Raw genomic sequence first — 17,618 nt, forward strand, 5'->3', positions numbered from 1 at the left:
TTATAACTAATTATTTAATTAGGAATCAAGTAAACTACTAAGGATTTCTTAATTGTATTCATTATTTTAAAAGCCGGAATAACTGGCTCATTAGCTTATATTAGTAATATTTACGTTGTTTTTCATACTTATACTTTTTAAATAATGTATTTTGTTTATATTACTTTTGTTCCACTAACAAACTGAAATTATGAAAAATGATATTATATTTAATTGTTTTTTAATTTTTTATATATTATTTGAATTAACTATTTAGATTGTACTATTTTAAATATGATTTGTTTTGCCAATGTTAAATCTAAAGCCAACCACAATTTATCTCGAACTATGCTATCATATGCTTGCTTGAAGTCAACAAAGCACATATGGACTTCCTTTCCGAATTCATAATATTTTCCATTATTTGTCTGATTGTGAAGATATGATCAGAGGTGGACTTCCCTCTCACAAAACCACTTTGATAGTCTCCTATTATATCTCTTGAGTATACTTCTGACCTTCTTAATAATGCCAGGGATAGGATAGAACTCGTTCTGGCGCTTGTAATAATTTATATGTGGTAGATTTAGCCAGGTCCGGCCCACGATCACATCAAACGGAATCGCTTCGTCACTAACGACGAGCACACGGTGATCGGCAGCACTTGCGTCGTCAATCGTTATATCCGCCAAGGTTTCGCCCGCGGTAATCGTACCCGGAGAATTTAGGTCACCGACCGTGGAAATGGAAATGGACCATACAATTGGCGAGGCTGATTCAGACTAAAACGTTCGAAGAACCGGTGTCGATCAGACATGTAGCACGGATTTCGTTGAACAACACGTCCTTCACGAAATAGTTCACTTTCGGGCTATACAATGTCGGTTCAACGCGATATGTCTCGGCCGCTGGCCGCTGGATTCACCGTACACCGGGGGCGTCATTTGGGGGGGGGGGAGCAGGGTGTGCAACGGCACCACTTACTTAAAAAATGTTAAAAATTGACCAGCCATCAATACTCCAATGCACCGTCACAATTAACTTATACTTTATGATTTCATGTATAGGTACTTAATATAAATAAAATCTATATTTCTTTTCGTTTTTGTATATTTTTGGTTTATTAGGTTTATTGATCATACCTTATTTGCTTTTTTTTCAAATATTAGTGAAATAGCATTAGCTGGTTGCTTTGATTGCTTATAAACTTTTAATTCTTTGAATTGCTATATACTTAAAAGTTGCATTAGTCGTTATGAGTTTCAATTATAATTATAAAAGGGAAGAAAAGAATATTTACATAGGTTTGCATAGGTTACCTACATTTATGTATGTAAATATTTTTTTTTTAATCACCTGACGAAATGTCAAAATTGGACTGTCTAAAAGTTTGCACACCCAGAAAAAAATCAGAAATAACGCCCTTGCCGTACACTGTTCCCGCGAATGTGTCGTCGATTGGCAACCCGAACATGGTTTCAGTAGTTTCGGACAATCCCTGGATATATGGCCGTTAGCACCGCAAAATATAACTCGGATGCGGTACCCGGACCATCACTTGTGGTTCCCGGAGTTGACAGTGTTTTCCCGACAACGCGGGAACGTTCCGCTGATCGTATTTCGCTGTCCTTACGGTAGGCACTGCGGGTGGCCTAGACGTGGTCGGGAACTTCGCACTACGTAGTTCGTATAAACGCTGCCCCTCCAGCAGGGCGGCTAGCAACGTTGCAGCTGCGTTGTGGTTATCATACAATGGTTGATACCGAGTTGCGGTCGAGATTATAATAGGTAAAAAAAAAATCCGAGTTGCGGTCGGGATCAAAACAGGTAAAATATCAAAATAGGTAAAAATCCTAGTTACGGTAAAAAAATATGATTAATAATTATTATGTTTTAAAATATTTATATATTTACATTTGTAATATTAAACCGGTTCATATTTGTATGATACACATTTCACAAATGTCAGCGAGTCAATTTGTTTTTTCAAATACTGTTGTATTTTATTTTTAGTAAATTTCTGATTTATGCTCTCGCTTTTTTATTAGTTTCCAAATCTAGTGAATTGATTTTTGAATATGTATCAATCTGAATATTTTTGACACATTTCAAAAATTCAAATATGTTGGGATGTGACGATCGGTTCTCAGTTTTGAATTTAGAATTGAACGCTTCACTTCCACTATTCGTTCTCCAAACATCATTGTTCAAAGCTGCCCAGAGTGTGGTTGAAAAAGTAGCATCATTCCCAATATAATTATCGACTAAATACTAAATAGTCACTAAATTCAGTAACTCTTGAATCTATAGGTTGTTCGGCGATTAAATCTAAAAACACTTTTCCCACTTCATCTGGAGGGAGAAAAGTCAATCCAAAAACGTATTGTAACCATTAATCGTTAACCGGATACTGACCGCAATTAAGACGTTAATTTTACCTTCAATATTATTAAGACCGCAATTCGACTATGGCGACCGCAACTCGGACAATACCTATACAATATACTTTAGGTAAACTATTAAATGTTACAATCGTTAATAAAATTATTATTGAAACATTTATGCTAAATTGGTCTAGTGCAATTAGTTTATGCTATTGTACCAATTTAATAATATTACATATCTATATGTTGAAGCCTTGCTCACTATCGATAAATAAAACTCATGGATCGTCTCTGATCACGTCATATACGATAAAATAAACCTACAGTATTTTTTAAAAAAAACGTATCATAATAAAAAAATAATATTTGAAATGATGGTAAAAACGATTGCATTAAATTAGTAGTTTTAATGAATAACATTTTTTGTCGACTTTAACGACTGACTAATATTGAACACTTTTTTCCAACTCAGTTTTTAAGGAAATTAAAAAAAACGAATGATATAATTATGTATATTATGACTGTGGGTTGGATAGGAACCCTATTGCATTGTGTATGATTATTCGGCTAGTTACCTGGTTAGTTTATCTTTTTATTTTCTATAATATGCAATAACCTTATAATAATATTTAAAAATTTTAGGTTATTATGTTTTATGAAAAAAATATTTATTATTGTTCATAAATCTCATTACTATTTATGCTTTACTTTTTATTGACATTTAATTATAAATAATTTATAAAATATAAAAAAATTTTAAATAAAAATAAAAATATGTTGGAACCACAGACAATTACAATACGAGATTGTCCATTGTAAATTTTTTAATGTGTACATAATCATTTAAATAACTTAAAATGTTGGAGACAACAGATAATGAGACAACTACACATATCCGTAAGTCATTAATTAGTTAACCAAAAGAGTTGTTGGTGGCATGACAGTAATTTGTATGTCAATATAAAAGGACCCACTAGTATATGCGTTCTTGACATATATATGTATGTGTAATAAATACAATGAACAATTTTATTATTAATGACCTTAACAGTTTTTCTGAACATAACATTATTTAATCAATCAATAGGTAAATGTATATGCTAAACACCACTCACTCACTCTTGGCTACATCTTAAAAACAACAAATGTACAAATTTGAAATTTGAAACAGTGGGGTTCTTTTATTGATTCTAGATGAGCAATTATAAAGGATTTTTTGAAATTCACATCTGAAAGGGTTCAACAAACAAAGAATTTGAGATTCATAGTAGTGTTTTACATAAAACGACACATTTCTAATACCAATGTATGGTTAAATATCACTTCCATTAAATGAACAATTTGTCTATAGTAAGAATAAATATTTTTTGGGTGAATCAAGTTTGTCATAAATTATATTGAATGAAAAAAAACCTGGTGCATAGACACCACATTCCCCAAATATAGTTATTGAAATACAATTATAAAATATATTATTTATACAACCAAATACATTATTTAAATTTAATGTCCTTATGACCTTTTATCATTCAATAGTTGACATTAAATATATATTAAACTAACGGAGTAGGTACCTGACAAACAAATATAATAAATGTGTTGACCCGTCTAACTCCTAAAATTTTACATTTATTAGTGATTTTGAAGTGAAAATGTTTAACCTATATAAGTTTTTGTGGGTTTTAACATGTTTTTTGAAAATTTAGGCTAATTAACATTTATATTTTTTAATAGTTAAAAAATAGGTTAGGATATACTATATTTTTATTTTAATACCGCTAAAACAAAAATAAGTGTTTTACTGATTTAACATTTAACCTAACATGAAAATACAAACATAAAAAAAAAAAAGTAGTCCTATAACACTAAAAGTATAAAAATGTTTAAAAAATTACATTTAACAGTTGATAAACTTAATAATACCGTTAAGAAGTTTGAATACTTTAATAGCTTAAAAACGTCCACTTAAAAATCACTAGTAAACTTGAAAAACAGATACCATTTAAAACTAAAAACTTTAAAATGGAAACAACTATTAAAAATTATTAAAAACCAATAAAAACGGTAATAATTATTCACAAATTCTTGAAAAAACAAGGTAAAACCTGTAAAATGTATCCTTATATTTTTAACTATATCGCATTTCCAACACATAGGTGGATTAACCAAATGCATTCTTTTTTTATACTTAAAAAGACACAAGACATTAATTCACATGTGTATTAAATATAATATATATGTATAGGTATGCTCAAATAAATAAATAGCTGATAGCAGTATGGATTTTTTTAATAAAATATTGTTTTTAAATTAACAAAATTAATTTTTAATTTAAAAAAATAATGTTTAAAATTCACATGTACATTTTATAACTTAGCTTTTGGTAATTCTTAATGGCGAAGAACCAGCAAAATCATCATTATCGTTTTCTTCATCACTTTTGTCCAAACCTTTAGTCAAATCAACTGTTTTTTCCAGCATAACGCATTTTGATATTTGTTCTAGAACAAATAATATTATTAAACTAGTTTATATTTTATAATTTTTACTCAAGTTGTGTACATTTTAAATTTACAAAAGACTTACCTTTTCTTGGTAAAGTCTGAACAAAAGTGTCATAGTTTGATTCAACAGTGTTCATATTCCAAATGCCAACAGCAAAACCAGCAGCAAAAGCAGCACCTAGAGCTGTAGTGTCCAACATTTTAGGACGCACTATTATCAAAGACAAAAATAAATGTTAGTTGAGTTTAGCTAAAATATGCATTAAAATATTGTTTAACTGAAAAGATATTAAATATTCTATATATTAAGTAAATAGTATTAATAAAACTATATTTTTAATATTTATGTAGTAATTTTCTAAAAATGTAAGTAAGACATAAAATAAAACCATTATTATTTTTTTATAGAACATCAAAATGTGTATTTATTTATTAATTTATTTATAATTCAATGGGGCTAGTCCTTTTACAGCATAGAATATGTTATGCATGACAATTTAATATAAAATAACACGAGGTATAGAGGAAACATGCATAACACTAAATAATATTGATAATGCAGATTAAGTAATGATTAATATTCTTAAAAGAAAATTTGGGTTGACAATGGACTAATTAAATTAAAACTAACATTTTGTAACATTTGCTGACCATAGTATGTTCATGATGTATTTTAAATGATAAATCAATAAACAATTTGAAGTGGTAGAATTTTTAGTGAAAGAAGCAACTATACATATTACTACAATAATTAAGATAGACAATTATTTTAAATTATAATTTAAAAATACATCAAAATTATTTTTTAAATTGATTGAATTTGAAATAGAATTCATTTGGGCATAAAAACCTTGCATCATCAGCAAAAAGAAGAACTTTTACTTTTGTAATAAAAAATGTGTAGCAAACATTTTATGAATAATAAAATAGTAGAGGTCCTAGGTGTGACCTTTCTGGTATACTGGAGTATACTTGAAACTCATTCAAAGTTTGAAAAGATAGTTTTAGAATTTGTGTTCGATTAAGCAAACTAAAATAATGAGGCAGAAATTCCTTTAACAATTTAGTTTAAATAATAGTAGTGAATAGGTATATTTTGTTAGAGTATTTTTGGAAATCAATATTAACTTAATGGCTTTTGTCAGAGAACTTTTAAAAACTCAGACTGATATTATAACAAGAAGTGAGTTGAGATACAATTGTTTGGGTAAAAACCCGTATTCAGAATGACTATCAAAATTTGAAAGTAGCATTAATAACATCATCGTGATAATTGCTTCAAATATTTTTGATATTCAAGATCATTTAAATGTTGGTCTATAATAACAAACATTATTTTTAGTGCCAGATTTATGAATGGTGGTAACAAAAGATTTGTCCATAGTTATGGAAAAATACTATAAACAGTGTAACATTTTAACAAGAGAGTGCTTAATAGATTTCATAAACAAAGGTGATATACCATCTAACCCTACACCTGAATGCTCATTTGATGAATCAGGCATTTTAAGATTTAAATTTCTGATATATTTCTAGAGCTAACATTTAGATTATAAGCATTAGATGTCGGAAAAGTCAATGTCTAAATTAGTATCAACAAATATAGAGAAGAAAATATATAGCCAACAAATGCAAAGTATCTTCAATAGTTTAATTCGTCATTATAGAGAAAAACCGTTTAATAACGTAAATGGTATTTAACCTAAGTAATTTTAACAAATTGATTTTATGTTTATATTTATTATTGAGCTCTAAGTTAGATATGAATTTGCTGTGAACTAGAAAAGATGAGTTTTTATATTTTTTACACAAAAACGGATAGTGCACGACAGTTTGTTACATTTATATTTTTTGTGGGCTTATTTTTTCAATCTAATGATGTACTATTTCACAAAATTTTAAGGCTAATGATTTCAAATCAATGGTACAGTACTGATATTCTGCATAAAATCTTAATTGGACAAAATATGTGTTTTTTAGTTTTTATTTTTTTATTTAGCATTGACAATTATGTACCTATAAAATTAATATACAACTTTGTAAGATATAAACTGAGAAAACATATAGAAGAATGTGCAACTGACACAATTTATCGGTTCTAAAAAATATTAAACTTTGAAAATAATAATTTGCCTCAAAGATTACAAAATCATGATTATCTACTAATTTTATTGGTTTTGTATGTAACTCAATTATTACAACAACTTGTAACAAATCCATAAATACATTGAATTTGTTTTTAATTTTGTAAATAATTTGTGTGCATACAAAATCTTTTTTTAAGAAGGAGAATGTGAAAGAGTAATTTAAATTACATTTTATTTAAAATGCTTGTATTCAAACTTACTTATGGAAAACCCACAAACATTTGTAAGAACTTTCAAAAATGTATCACTGGTAGACATATTCCCATCTACATTCAATGCCATAATAGGATGTCCAGTGTCTTTCTGCATACATTCCATTACGTCTTTTGCCTTGGAACATATTCCTTCTAGAATTTCTCGCATTAAACGTGCATCTGATGTCTCCATAATCAGTCCTGTGAGTTTACTGTATATCATAGAAGATGAAAATAAGTTAATATACTTTGGAAAATAATCACGTGTAGACCAAACAAAATTCTTCAAATAAAATAAAATATGAATTTAACAGTGACCATGAGATATTATTTTACAAAAAAATCAATAAGGTATTTGTATTGTAATAATGCTACTAACCCATCAGCTTCAGTTGTCCAGTACGGTGAATACAGTTCAGCAAAAGCAGGAACGAAATGAATTCCATTTGTTTCTTCTGCATTATTATCAGTTCCCTTCATATTCTTGTAAACATCCATGATCCACATATTATGTTTCAACCACTCAGTAGTATTTTCAGCTATAGCCACAAATCCTTCAAGAGCATAAATGGGATCGGAGTGTTTGCCTATTTTGTAAGCGATGGTAGTTAAAAGGCCGTTAGTAGAAATCACAGGCTGAATAAAATAAAACATGAATTAGTTTAAATAAGTATAAGTATTATTAGGAAATTCTGTAAAGCTGTGTGAAAATTGAATTTAGTATTTTTAATATTTTCTTTCATACATGTGAAATTTATTAGAACAATCAACAATTGTTTGCATTAATTTATCATTCCTTTCATTAAATTGACAACCTAATTATTGGTAAAGTAAGCAAATCTGGAAGAAATGTAAAAAAAAAAAAACAAATCATGCTCACCCTACGACCAGTGTTATACAATAAAAAGCAGCTTGTACCAAATGTACACTTTACAGCACCAGCTGTGAAACACAGCTGACCCACAAAGGCCCCTTGGTGATCACCAATGCACTAAAACAATACATTATTATAAACAAAAATAATAATAATTTTATAATGCACAGAGAAAATAGTTTGGCTTTTAAAACTACAAGCAATTATTACCCCAGATATTGGTGTATCTATCAGTGGTCCACAAGCCATTAGACCATACACTTCAGAACAACTCCTTATATCAGGAAATATTAATGTTTTAGGTATATCAAAAAATCTGAAACAAAATTAAAATAAATTACATTAAAAAAAGTTAGATAATTCAAAGCAAAAAATGTATAGCTTCACGTTCATACTTTCATGACTAATATAGTTTACAGTAGTATTTTAGAGGAAGTAGGAGCAACATCTAGTTCTCATATTTAAATAATATTTAAATTTCACTATTTTCATCACTAAATTATTTAGTTTTAAGCAGTTTAAGCATAATATAACAAAAATTATAATTTAAAATAAACAAACAAATGTCAACCTCTTGATAATCAAAACAATATATACATTATTGCTGTTAACATTAATGACAAAATTTAATGTACCATAATGCTAAAATAGTATTACTTATAAGTAATAATACTAAACCTACGACAACTTCAAAATATAATTACATAAATAAAGTCTTATCCCATTTTAATGAATGAATATCCATCAGCATGGTCCGAGAAGCATTAGTGACATCAGTAATATGAATTCCACCGTTTACACCACCAGTAAGATTCTATTAACAGAAAGTAAATTCAAATTAGTAGTTACAAGTGAACTTAAGAAAGCAACAGTCAGCGCAATAGGTTTTTTTTTCTAAGATTTTATTAAAAAATTAACAAACATCAGGAAGCAAAATATAAATAGTTTTGAATTGAATAGTTTTAATTTTTTTTAATTTTTAATTTATAATAGTAGACAAATTATAACATTTTTTTTAGATTTATATACTTAGTGCTTTGTTATTTTTTTAAATAAAGGAGTGGAGTCTTATACCAAATACATCCATAATAAACTTCTATAAATCGATAATTATTTTTGTAAGTGCAAGCAAAAATTACAGAAATTCATAATATTTTGATTAAATCTCAACAATTGGAATAGCTGTTATATTATAATAGTATACAATTCTCACCAGGAACTCAGTTTTATCAGGGAGAAGAATGTGTGAATTGTAGGGCCACAGACCAATAAATATTGCACTATTTTGTTTAGTATGTATGTATGTTTATGCTATTTTTGTATGAAAATATGTACACACGTAAAATATATATGTTTCTAGCAAATTTTCTGTTAACCGTCATAGTCCCGGTCCTGACAGTGACAACTAATCGAGTTTCTACTGTATTTAGAATTATATTTTAAAGTAATTAATTGTGTATACCAATTTGGTATATTGGTTTACTACATCATTGATCAAAACTTCGTTCTGGTACTTCAATAGCGACAAGTAACATAAACAAGAGCAATTTTTCTCTGTTAAAATAAAGGATATGCTTTTATGGAGGGGTTGGGATTTAAGGTGGTCCTAAGGATTTCACATTTATAATATGTAATTAGGAAACAAATTTGAATGTAATTTGCAAATTTTTATGTTATAAGTCAATTTTATAGAAAATGAATATAATTTGATAAAAATTTAGTTAACATTCATTCTAAAAAAATAAACATAAATATTTATTATGTTTATACTGACAAAAATGTGACGCCAGAGGACATTAATGTTGACCAGCGTAGACACTAAGGTATATACATACAACATACATACAAATATGTAAAGATAATAATATTAATACCTAAGAATAAAAATGTATATAAATATAATTAAATATAATTAATTACACTTTCAATATTGAAAATAATTTTAGAGCATTTTTGTTTAGTGCAATTAAAAAAAAAAAAAATATTTTATGAGTGCATTAAATAGTATTTTTTTTATTCATTCAAATATATTCCCTATATATAATAATATGTGTATGATATAACCAAGTATGTAAAGAAAACTATTTTTTTAGGACTAGAAAAATAATTTATTATAGGTATGTCGGTATAAAAGACAAGCTACACCCTTCATTTAATATTTTAACATGGCAATTTTTTATACTGTACTGTCAACGGTTTTCTTAAGTTATTACCCAAATTAGCCATGAATCCATTGTACCAAACATACACCTCTCTTCTTGAATAGCTTTTGAAACTTGAGGTACGTTTTCAATCAACCATATCAATTTGAACACACTAAAGTATGGATTCAACGTTGTTCCGCATTTTAATTGTAAATATCTATCAGATAATTAACAAAAAAACATAAGCAATTATTAGCACTATTACATGAAAATATAACTATGATCAAATTACAGAAAATATTATTTTATTATTTTTTGGTGTTATACTACTATCTAATAGTATCTTAAAATATATAGTATAAGTGAAGAATAATAAATTCTCTAAGAGTAAAATTTGAATAGTATAGTGCTAAGAATATGAAACAAACTTATGTTGAATCTAGTTTAAAAACAATAGAATAGTGTCTAGAAAAAATATTAAATCACTTAAGATTTAAAACCACTATGATTGGGCTTACTATGGTACAATGTTTAATGTTAAATTTAAATATTAACTCACTTTTTTTGTTCATCTGGTGTTTCACAATTAGGAATTCGTTTGTTTCTGAATCTATCAACTATTGATTGTGTAATCGCCATGTCCATCCATACTATAGATTTGTAGTTATTTAACATTTAGATATTGTTAACTTTAAATTAGGTCTTATAACTAGTAGAGTTTACTTAGCAGTATAAAAATGTATTTACTTAAAGCATTGTATAACGGTGCTCCTGTATATTTGTCCCACACTAAAGTAGTGTCTCGTTGATTTGTTACACCAATTGCAGCAATAGCTGAAGGTAATATGTTCATAATTTTGAGTTTCTCGCATGTTATAGCTATAGTTTCTTTGACTCCTATAAGTATATCCTCTGGATCTTGTTCCACCCATCCTTCATACATGCTTATGTTATTTACATTTATTTGATGAATAACTACTGGCAGGTGAGTTTTTGATGAAAAAACCTATAAATTATTTAACACACAATGTACAATTTTTGCATGTAAATCTTTTTTGAAGATATTTAACCTATAGTAATATTATACAATACGTAAACTAATTATAATTCCCAACTATAACTGTAAGTAATGAATAATAAATCAAATAATAAAAATATTAGATCATAAGCCTAAAAAAAATAATTGTTGTTACTTAAAAATATAAAGTGTATTGCTATATTTAAAATATATAATAGTATAAATATTGTTTTTTTTTTTTTAGCCTCTAGTAAATATAAATATTGTTATTATAGTACATACCAAGAAACGTATACTGCCAAAGCCTACATCAATAGCACCAACAAATTTTTCTTCAGAAGCATACATCTTTATTATAAATAAATGAAAATTTTTCAAATTATTAATAAGTTATATACTAGTATAATAAAAATATTGCATTGTATACTATACCAATTTGTGTGCATTATTTTTCTTATCACAGATTAAGTTATGTGTCTTGGACATTGTAACAAATTATAGATGTTGATCTAGCTGTTATTACAAATAAAATAACCATAAATTAGAATAAATATGGTAATTTTTTTTGTTAAGTGATTAATAACAAATATGACACAAAATTAGTTGTTATTATGCATTTCGAAGTCAATGACATTGAAAAATAAATTACTAATATAAATTTATAAATGTACATAATATATCTATTGATATGAAAATTTCTTTAAGTATTCGATTCCAATAATGTTAAGTTAAGGAATAATGATTAACTGCTTTTAATGTATTGTGTATTAAACTGTTATCATATTATGAATAATGATCTTATAATACATATATATATATAAATTTATAATGTTCATATCATTCCAATTATCATTAATTATTATATTTGGTATTAATTTTATATCCTATTTAATAATTATTAACATTGCCTTTTTATTGGAAATACTATAAGAATATACAAATTGTCATGTGTCATTTACTTTATTGTTTTTAGATTTTTATGATTTTGTAAATTAATTGGATTCATTTTACTTTGAAGAATTATTTGTAATGATTATATTATTTTTAGTTGAAAATTAGGAAATATTGGAATCAATTAAAGAATAATTTTTTCTGTGGAAATAGGTATTAAAGTCTCAATATTACAAGACTAATTTGAATCACATCTTCAATATTATATACTATTTATATTCATGATTATAAAGGCCAATTAAAACAGCATGGTAATACAAAACCAGATGTTTACAATACTCATGTGACGAAGATGAAATGACGGAGGTCCAAACTTTAGGTTTCTGATCTGTGATGCTGCAGCGATGACAATGTGAGTGTTCCATAGATCATAAAATAGACGTTGATATAGACAAAAATAATAGATCTATGTACTATGTAATGATTGCCATTCAGAAATAGTCAACAACTAGCATTAAGGCTTAAACGAGTCGATTTTTTTTGTAGTTTTAGCAGAGCTGGAAGTGATTAAAGCTATTTAAAAATGTAAATAAATTTAATCATAAATGGGACAAAAAAGTTAGTGGCCTATTTAAGTATTAAATATTCATATTGTCACTAAATATTTTTGGAATAATGATAGTTACAGTGACTAAGATGGATGATCAAACTTGGAGTGACAGAACCATAGATAATGTTAACATAAATAGGCTATCCCTATACCTATAATATACAAGGTATCTAAAACTATATTGAGTAAATAAGTATTTTGATCGTTTTGTGTATTTTGTTTATTTTTTGAATGTAAAGTGTGCATGTAATAGTGTGTCATGCTGGTGAATACACCTGCAAACACTTTAAAACTACATCCAAAGGATTGGTATAATATTGTAATGTTTATAGTTGTGTTTAAATATATCATAAGGATTTTTCATATAACAAATACTGAAATACCTACACTAAATTGTTCAGATATGAAGTTACTAAATATTACAAACCAACAATACATTTTGATTAGTTTTTCTTCAATTTATAATCTTATGATTTGTTCATGAATATATGGTTTTGATTTACTCAAAAATTAAACCTAACAGTTTTCAATAAATTATTCAAAACATACAATTTGCTATGTGCTTGCTTACGAAAATAACGCAAGTGGGTATGGAGTATTTAGCTATTTGCAAATTTGAGTATAGCTCGTGTGTCAAAACTATAGACCCTCAACATAATATTTTCATGTGACTAATTACAGGTACAATTAACACTGGCTACTACACACTGGCTACCAACATTAATAGTAATCACTTCCCTTTTCGAAGGGCAAATGCTTTAATTAAAGAGTTTTCAAAAGAAAACTCAACTTTAGTACCAGCTATATTGATTTGATGACCTAACAAAAATATTATTCTCTGTTATTTATACTGCTATATATTTTATTTTATTTAAATTTTAAATTTTTCGTTCTATATTAATTTATTTTTGTTACCATGATAATTTTAATTTAAACATTAGTTGCTTTTACTTAATAAATAATGATTTTTTCTTTTTGTAATTTCTTTTAGAGATGATATACAGTCTTAGAAAGTTTACAATCCCATGCAATATCCATAACAATCAAGTATGTAATTAAGTTATTCAAAGTGTAGATTAAAATTACATTTAGTCTAATACACTTATAATGTATTTACTCACTTGGAATTGCCTAGAATCATTAATAATTGCTCTTGCTGTTTTATAACGAATTATGTTCTGCTTGGTTGTTATTGATTTTGGTACCTAAACAAAAACATTAAAATTAGGTAAAATGTATTTTATACTGGTTCTTTGGTGGTTTGCTTGTTCCATGCTTGCTCCACTCATAAATTCTCATTGATGCCTCTTAAAGAGAAAATGTAATTTTAAAATTATAAAATATAATTATTATTATTATTATTATTATTATAAGGTAATTTGCCTAATTATAAAACAATAGAAAACACAACAAAATTTAACAAAATTCATAAAAACTTATTATTATATTAAGTGAGATACAAAGGATCTCTTCAAAGATTTGTTGAATAAAATTATGTATCTAACAAATAACTAATTATTTTCTAGAACCACTACATTACAAACACTAATAATAATTGTTATCATTGTAATACGTGTAATGTTTCTTTTGATGTTTAGCTGAGATATATCTAATTTATTATGTAACTTAATTCAAATAAGATTTATCTATTTCAATAAAATATTATTTTAAATCTGCATTATAATTATAAAATTTCAAAAAAATTATTTTTTATAATAAACGCTTAGAAGTATTATTATTTATTACAGTGTTTGGAGACCATATAAATACATGCAATTTAATAAATATTAATGCAATAACAGGCATGACAAGTGTGTAGTTGGTAAAAAAAGAATCATAGCCTATAATATATAGATAATAATTGCTAATCCAGGTAATTAATGTTTGTGAATAAAATTGTGTTGTTAATTAAAAATATAGTGAAGACAAGAGGTATATTAAAAAAAATTTATATTGATTACAATATTAAAAAGGTAACTAATTTAGAGGAGAGGGATTTTGAAATTGTAAATTAAAAAACTTGTTGACATTATAAGGGGGCTGTAGTCTCAAAAAAGTTTAGCACAGCTGGTGTACATAATGGTTTATTTCTCTTATTTAGATCATATTTAAGTGCAGTACACTCAACAAAACGATGAGAATAGAATGTATTTTGTATTTTTGTTTTAATCTAGTGTCTTATCAGTACCAGACTCAACAAACTTTACAGTTTCACAGATATAACTCTTGCCATGAATGGTATAATGCTACACCAATAAAATAATAATAAATAATTAAAGTACGTATATCAATACTAACATTAAATTTTAGTCTTTATTTAACTCAACATAAAAACTGTAAATATATAAACATGACTTAGATAATTCAACTATGAACTATGGATTTCAAATTAATATGTAAGAGAAAAAAATGAGTTAAAGTAAATAAACTATATTATTATACTTCTAGGTAGGCATTGTTTGAAAAGAATGTCGTTCATATTTAGTGAACAATACATGAACATAACTCGTTTTTTTCAAATTGTATGTGAACATTGTATATATATTTATGAATTTGAACAATTTTTAAGACGCTTAATTTACCTATTTAACATTTAAAACATAGATAGGTATTCAAAATGTATTGATTAAACAATGTTAATTAATAAACGTTAATATTGGATAATAATATTTTCTGAACATAATTCTTATTATAAAAAATATAATGAACGACCCAGTAAACGCATTCATCTTTTCAATGAACGTAAACGTCAACGTGTTCATTTGATAAAAACATGAACTGGAATGAATTAATTTTTTTAGTGAACATTCCGAATACTGATAATAGGTACCTATATGATATTTTATATTATATATAATGTATTTAAAAATGGTACCGAATAGAAGTAAAGGAAACGACTTCTTACAATAATATTCACACGGCGGGCTTCATCTGGAACGTTTTCACGGAGGACTTGAGCTAGAGAACAGGACTTGACAAAGGTGAGCGTACTGAACTGCGACACACTTTTCGATCACCGAACTGTTATTGACGTTAAAAAATTCACTAACACTGCTTCAACGAATATTCAATACACTGACGTTAAGTTTCATCGGATTAAAAACTAGTCAGTAAGAGCACAATCTGAGACTAACGCGTTTTACGTCAAAAACATTCGAACGTGAAAAAGGTAATCAACGGGGGACGAGACACGATGGGACTGGGCCCGAACACCAATAACAAATAATAAAAAAATAATTAAGTAGTTAAAATCTCAAAATCAACAGCAAATTACAAACCATGTGAGTAGGTGTTGCGTATAAACTGATACTGGAATGCTGGATAGCGTCGAGTCCACACCTACCTGTTGACCAATTGGTATTTTGATAACGGGCTACCAGTGCGAGGTGGATATATACGGTGGACCAACTAACACCCTCGCATCATGTCAGAGGTGTACGTCGTATTTACTACAAATGATAATCTCGGTAGAGTGCGCTGTTTGCTATTGATGTCCTATTCTTGTCAGCAGCTGACCGAGCGGCGGCGGAACGCGGATGCATTAATTTTTCACTTGGTAGTTACCTTGCGTGCCGGCGATCGACGTAATAATTAATAATATTATAACTTATAATACTGACAATTGTCAATGTATAATGTGTATTATCATTAACGGCTGTTAATATTGAAAGAATATTATGCTATACTTATATTATAATTATACTATTTGAAAGACTCAGGAGGTATGTAATTAATATTATTGAACATTATTATTTAATTGTTTCTATATCTTAAATAGAGCTGCAAAGAATACATTTAACAAATTGTTATTGCTTTCGAGGTTTCGCCTGACAATACTTCACAAAGTAATTCATTAACAACCACAATTGCATTACTTGTAGAAATACTAAAAACTTTGTAAATATTATAGCACTTGCAAATACCCTATTGCATGACAATTCTTCTTCGATTTTCCCTATTATTCCCCCTAAAAATATTGGTTATAACATCTATAGAGATGCGAAGAATTTTAAATTACCAGATAGATACAAGTAGTATGTGTTTGGGGAGTTTGGCTCCATTTTTACAGGGAGATGAAAAAAAATCAAGGGAACAAATTCCCCTTACAGTGCATCCAATCTCCCTGTAATTTCAAAACAAAAATTAAAATGTTTAACCAGTTTGTTAATCTTTTTCATAGAATTTTCCAAATAAATAAAAAAACATTTTTTTTCTTTCAATTTTGTTTATTTTTTAATCAATTAATAGTATTTTACATCAAATATTTAATGTTTACAATTTTAAATTATTATTTACCCTAGTTTTCTTACTTCTCTAGTAAAAGGTACATATTCAACAATTCGAACATGAATTAATAAACAATAAGCAGATACACCTGAAAGCGATTCTGATGATTCAATTTCTAATTGAAAATCTACTGATGAGGCTGTGGCTGAATCGTTCTGTTTTGAAGTGTCAACTACAATAATTGGAGCGTTTGTTAAAAAAGTAGAAGGGCTTATAATATAGGATTATGTATACTTTTTTTATAGTACGATTCTTGAAACGATGTATACATATCATATAATAAGGTGAAATTATTTTTCGAAAAATCTAAATTCAAATTATCATATGGATAAGCGACTGAGTTCAGAAAAACTTTAACGTTAGTCAGATTACAATGATCAAATATACTACAATCTTTTGCAAAAGAATTTTTACATACTTTTTGTAATCCAATTATAATAAATCGTGGTTTTTCTAATTTTGAAGCAGTTTTTAAATTCCATACAATTTTTTTTGCGATTCCGAGTTCAGGATATTCAAAAGTTTCAAATGATCTAAGAGGAATAAACAAAATTTTTTCTTTTTCTACAAGTTTCAATAATTTTAA

The 17,618-nt window shown here is 27.2% G+C and overlaps 1 protein-coding gene across 3 annotated transcripts; it reads right to left on the reverse strand.

The window, feature by feature from the left end:
- Positions 1-4,690: 4,690 nt before the first annotated feature.
- LOC111040963 (glycerol kinase-like) lies at positions 4,691-16,206 on the reverse strand. Of its 3 annotated transcripts, none has more exons than XM_022325057.1 (14): positions 16,024-16,206; positions 13,867-13,950; positions 11,677-11,757; positions 11,527-11,592; positions 10,974-11,232; positions 10,786-10,876; positions 10,296-10,443; positions 8,787-8,896; positions 8,293-8,398; positions 8,089-8,199; positions 7,588-7,844; positions 7,215-7,420; positions 4,950-5,078; positions 4,691-4,864 (listed from the first exon to the last, which is right to left on the reverse strand). In XM_022325057.1, the coding sequence occupies exons 3-14, from the start codon at positions 11,728-11,730 to the stop codon at positions 4,737-4,739; spliced, it is 1,665 nt and encodes a 554-aa protein (XP_022180749.1). In that variant the 5' UTR covers positions 11,731-11,757; positions 13,867-13,950; positions 16,024-16,206; the 3' UTR covers positions 4,691-4,736. The 3 variants fall into 3 exon arrangements, with proteins under 3 accessions (XP_022180749.1, XP_022180748.1, XP_022180750.1); XM_022325056.1 differs by having other exon boundaries at positions 15,651-16,206; XM_022325058.1 differs by having other exon boundaries at positions 15,621-16,206.
- Positions 16,207-17,618: the final 1,412 nt, after the last annotated feature.

Source organism: Myzus persicae, unplaced genomic scaffold (assembly GCF_001856785.1).
Source record: "Myzus persicae strain clone G006 unplaced genomic scaffold, MPER_G0061.0, whole genome shotgun sequence".
In the NCBI taxonomy this organism is placed as follows: Eukaryota; Metazoa; Arthropoda; class Insecta; order Hemiptera; family Aphididae; genus Myzus; species Myzus persicae.

What these genes read in the sequence shown, in the direction of transcription:
- LOC111040963 (XM_022325057.1), bottom strand. Translation starts at nt 11,730, where the DNA reads ATGTCCAAGACACATAACTTAATCTGTGATAAGAAAAATAATGCACAC. An exon ending in AAAATAATGCACACAAATTG is followed by an intron (nt 11,593 to 11,676) that starts GTATAGTATACA and finishes TTTATAATAAAG; the next exon opens with ATGTATGCTTCTGAAGAAAA. An exon ending in TGGACAACTGAAGCTGATGG is followed by an intron (nt 7,421 to 7,587) that starts GTTAGTAGCATT and finishes TATGATATACAG; the next exon opens with TAAACTCACAGGACTGATTA.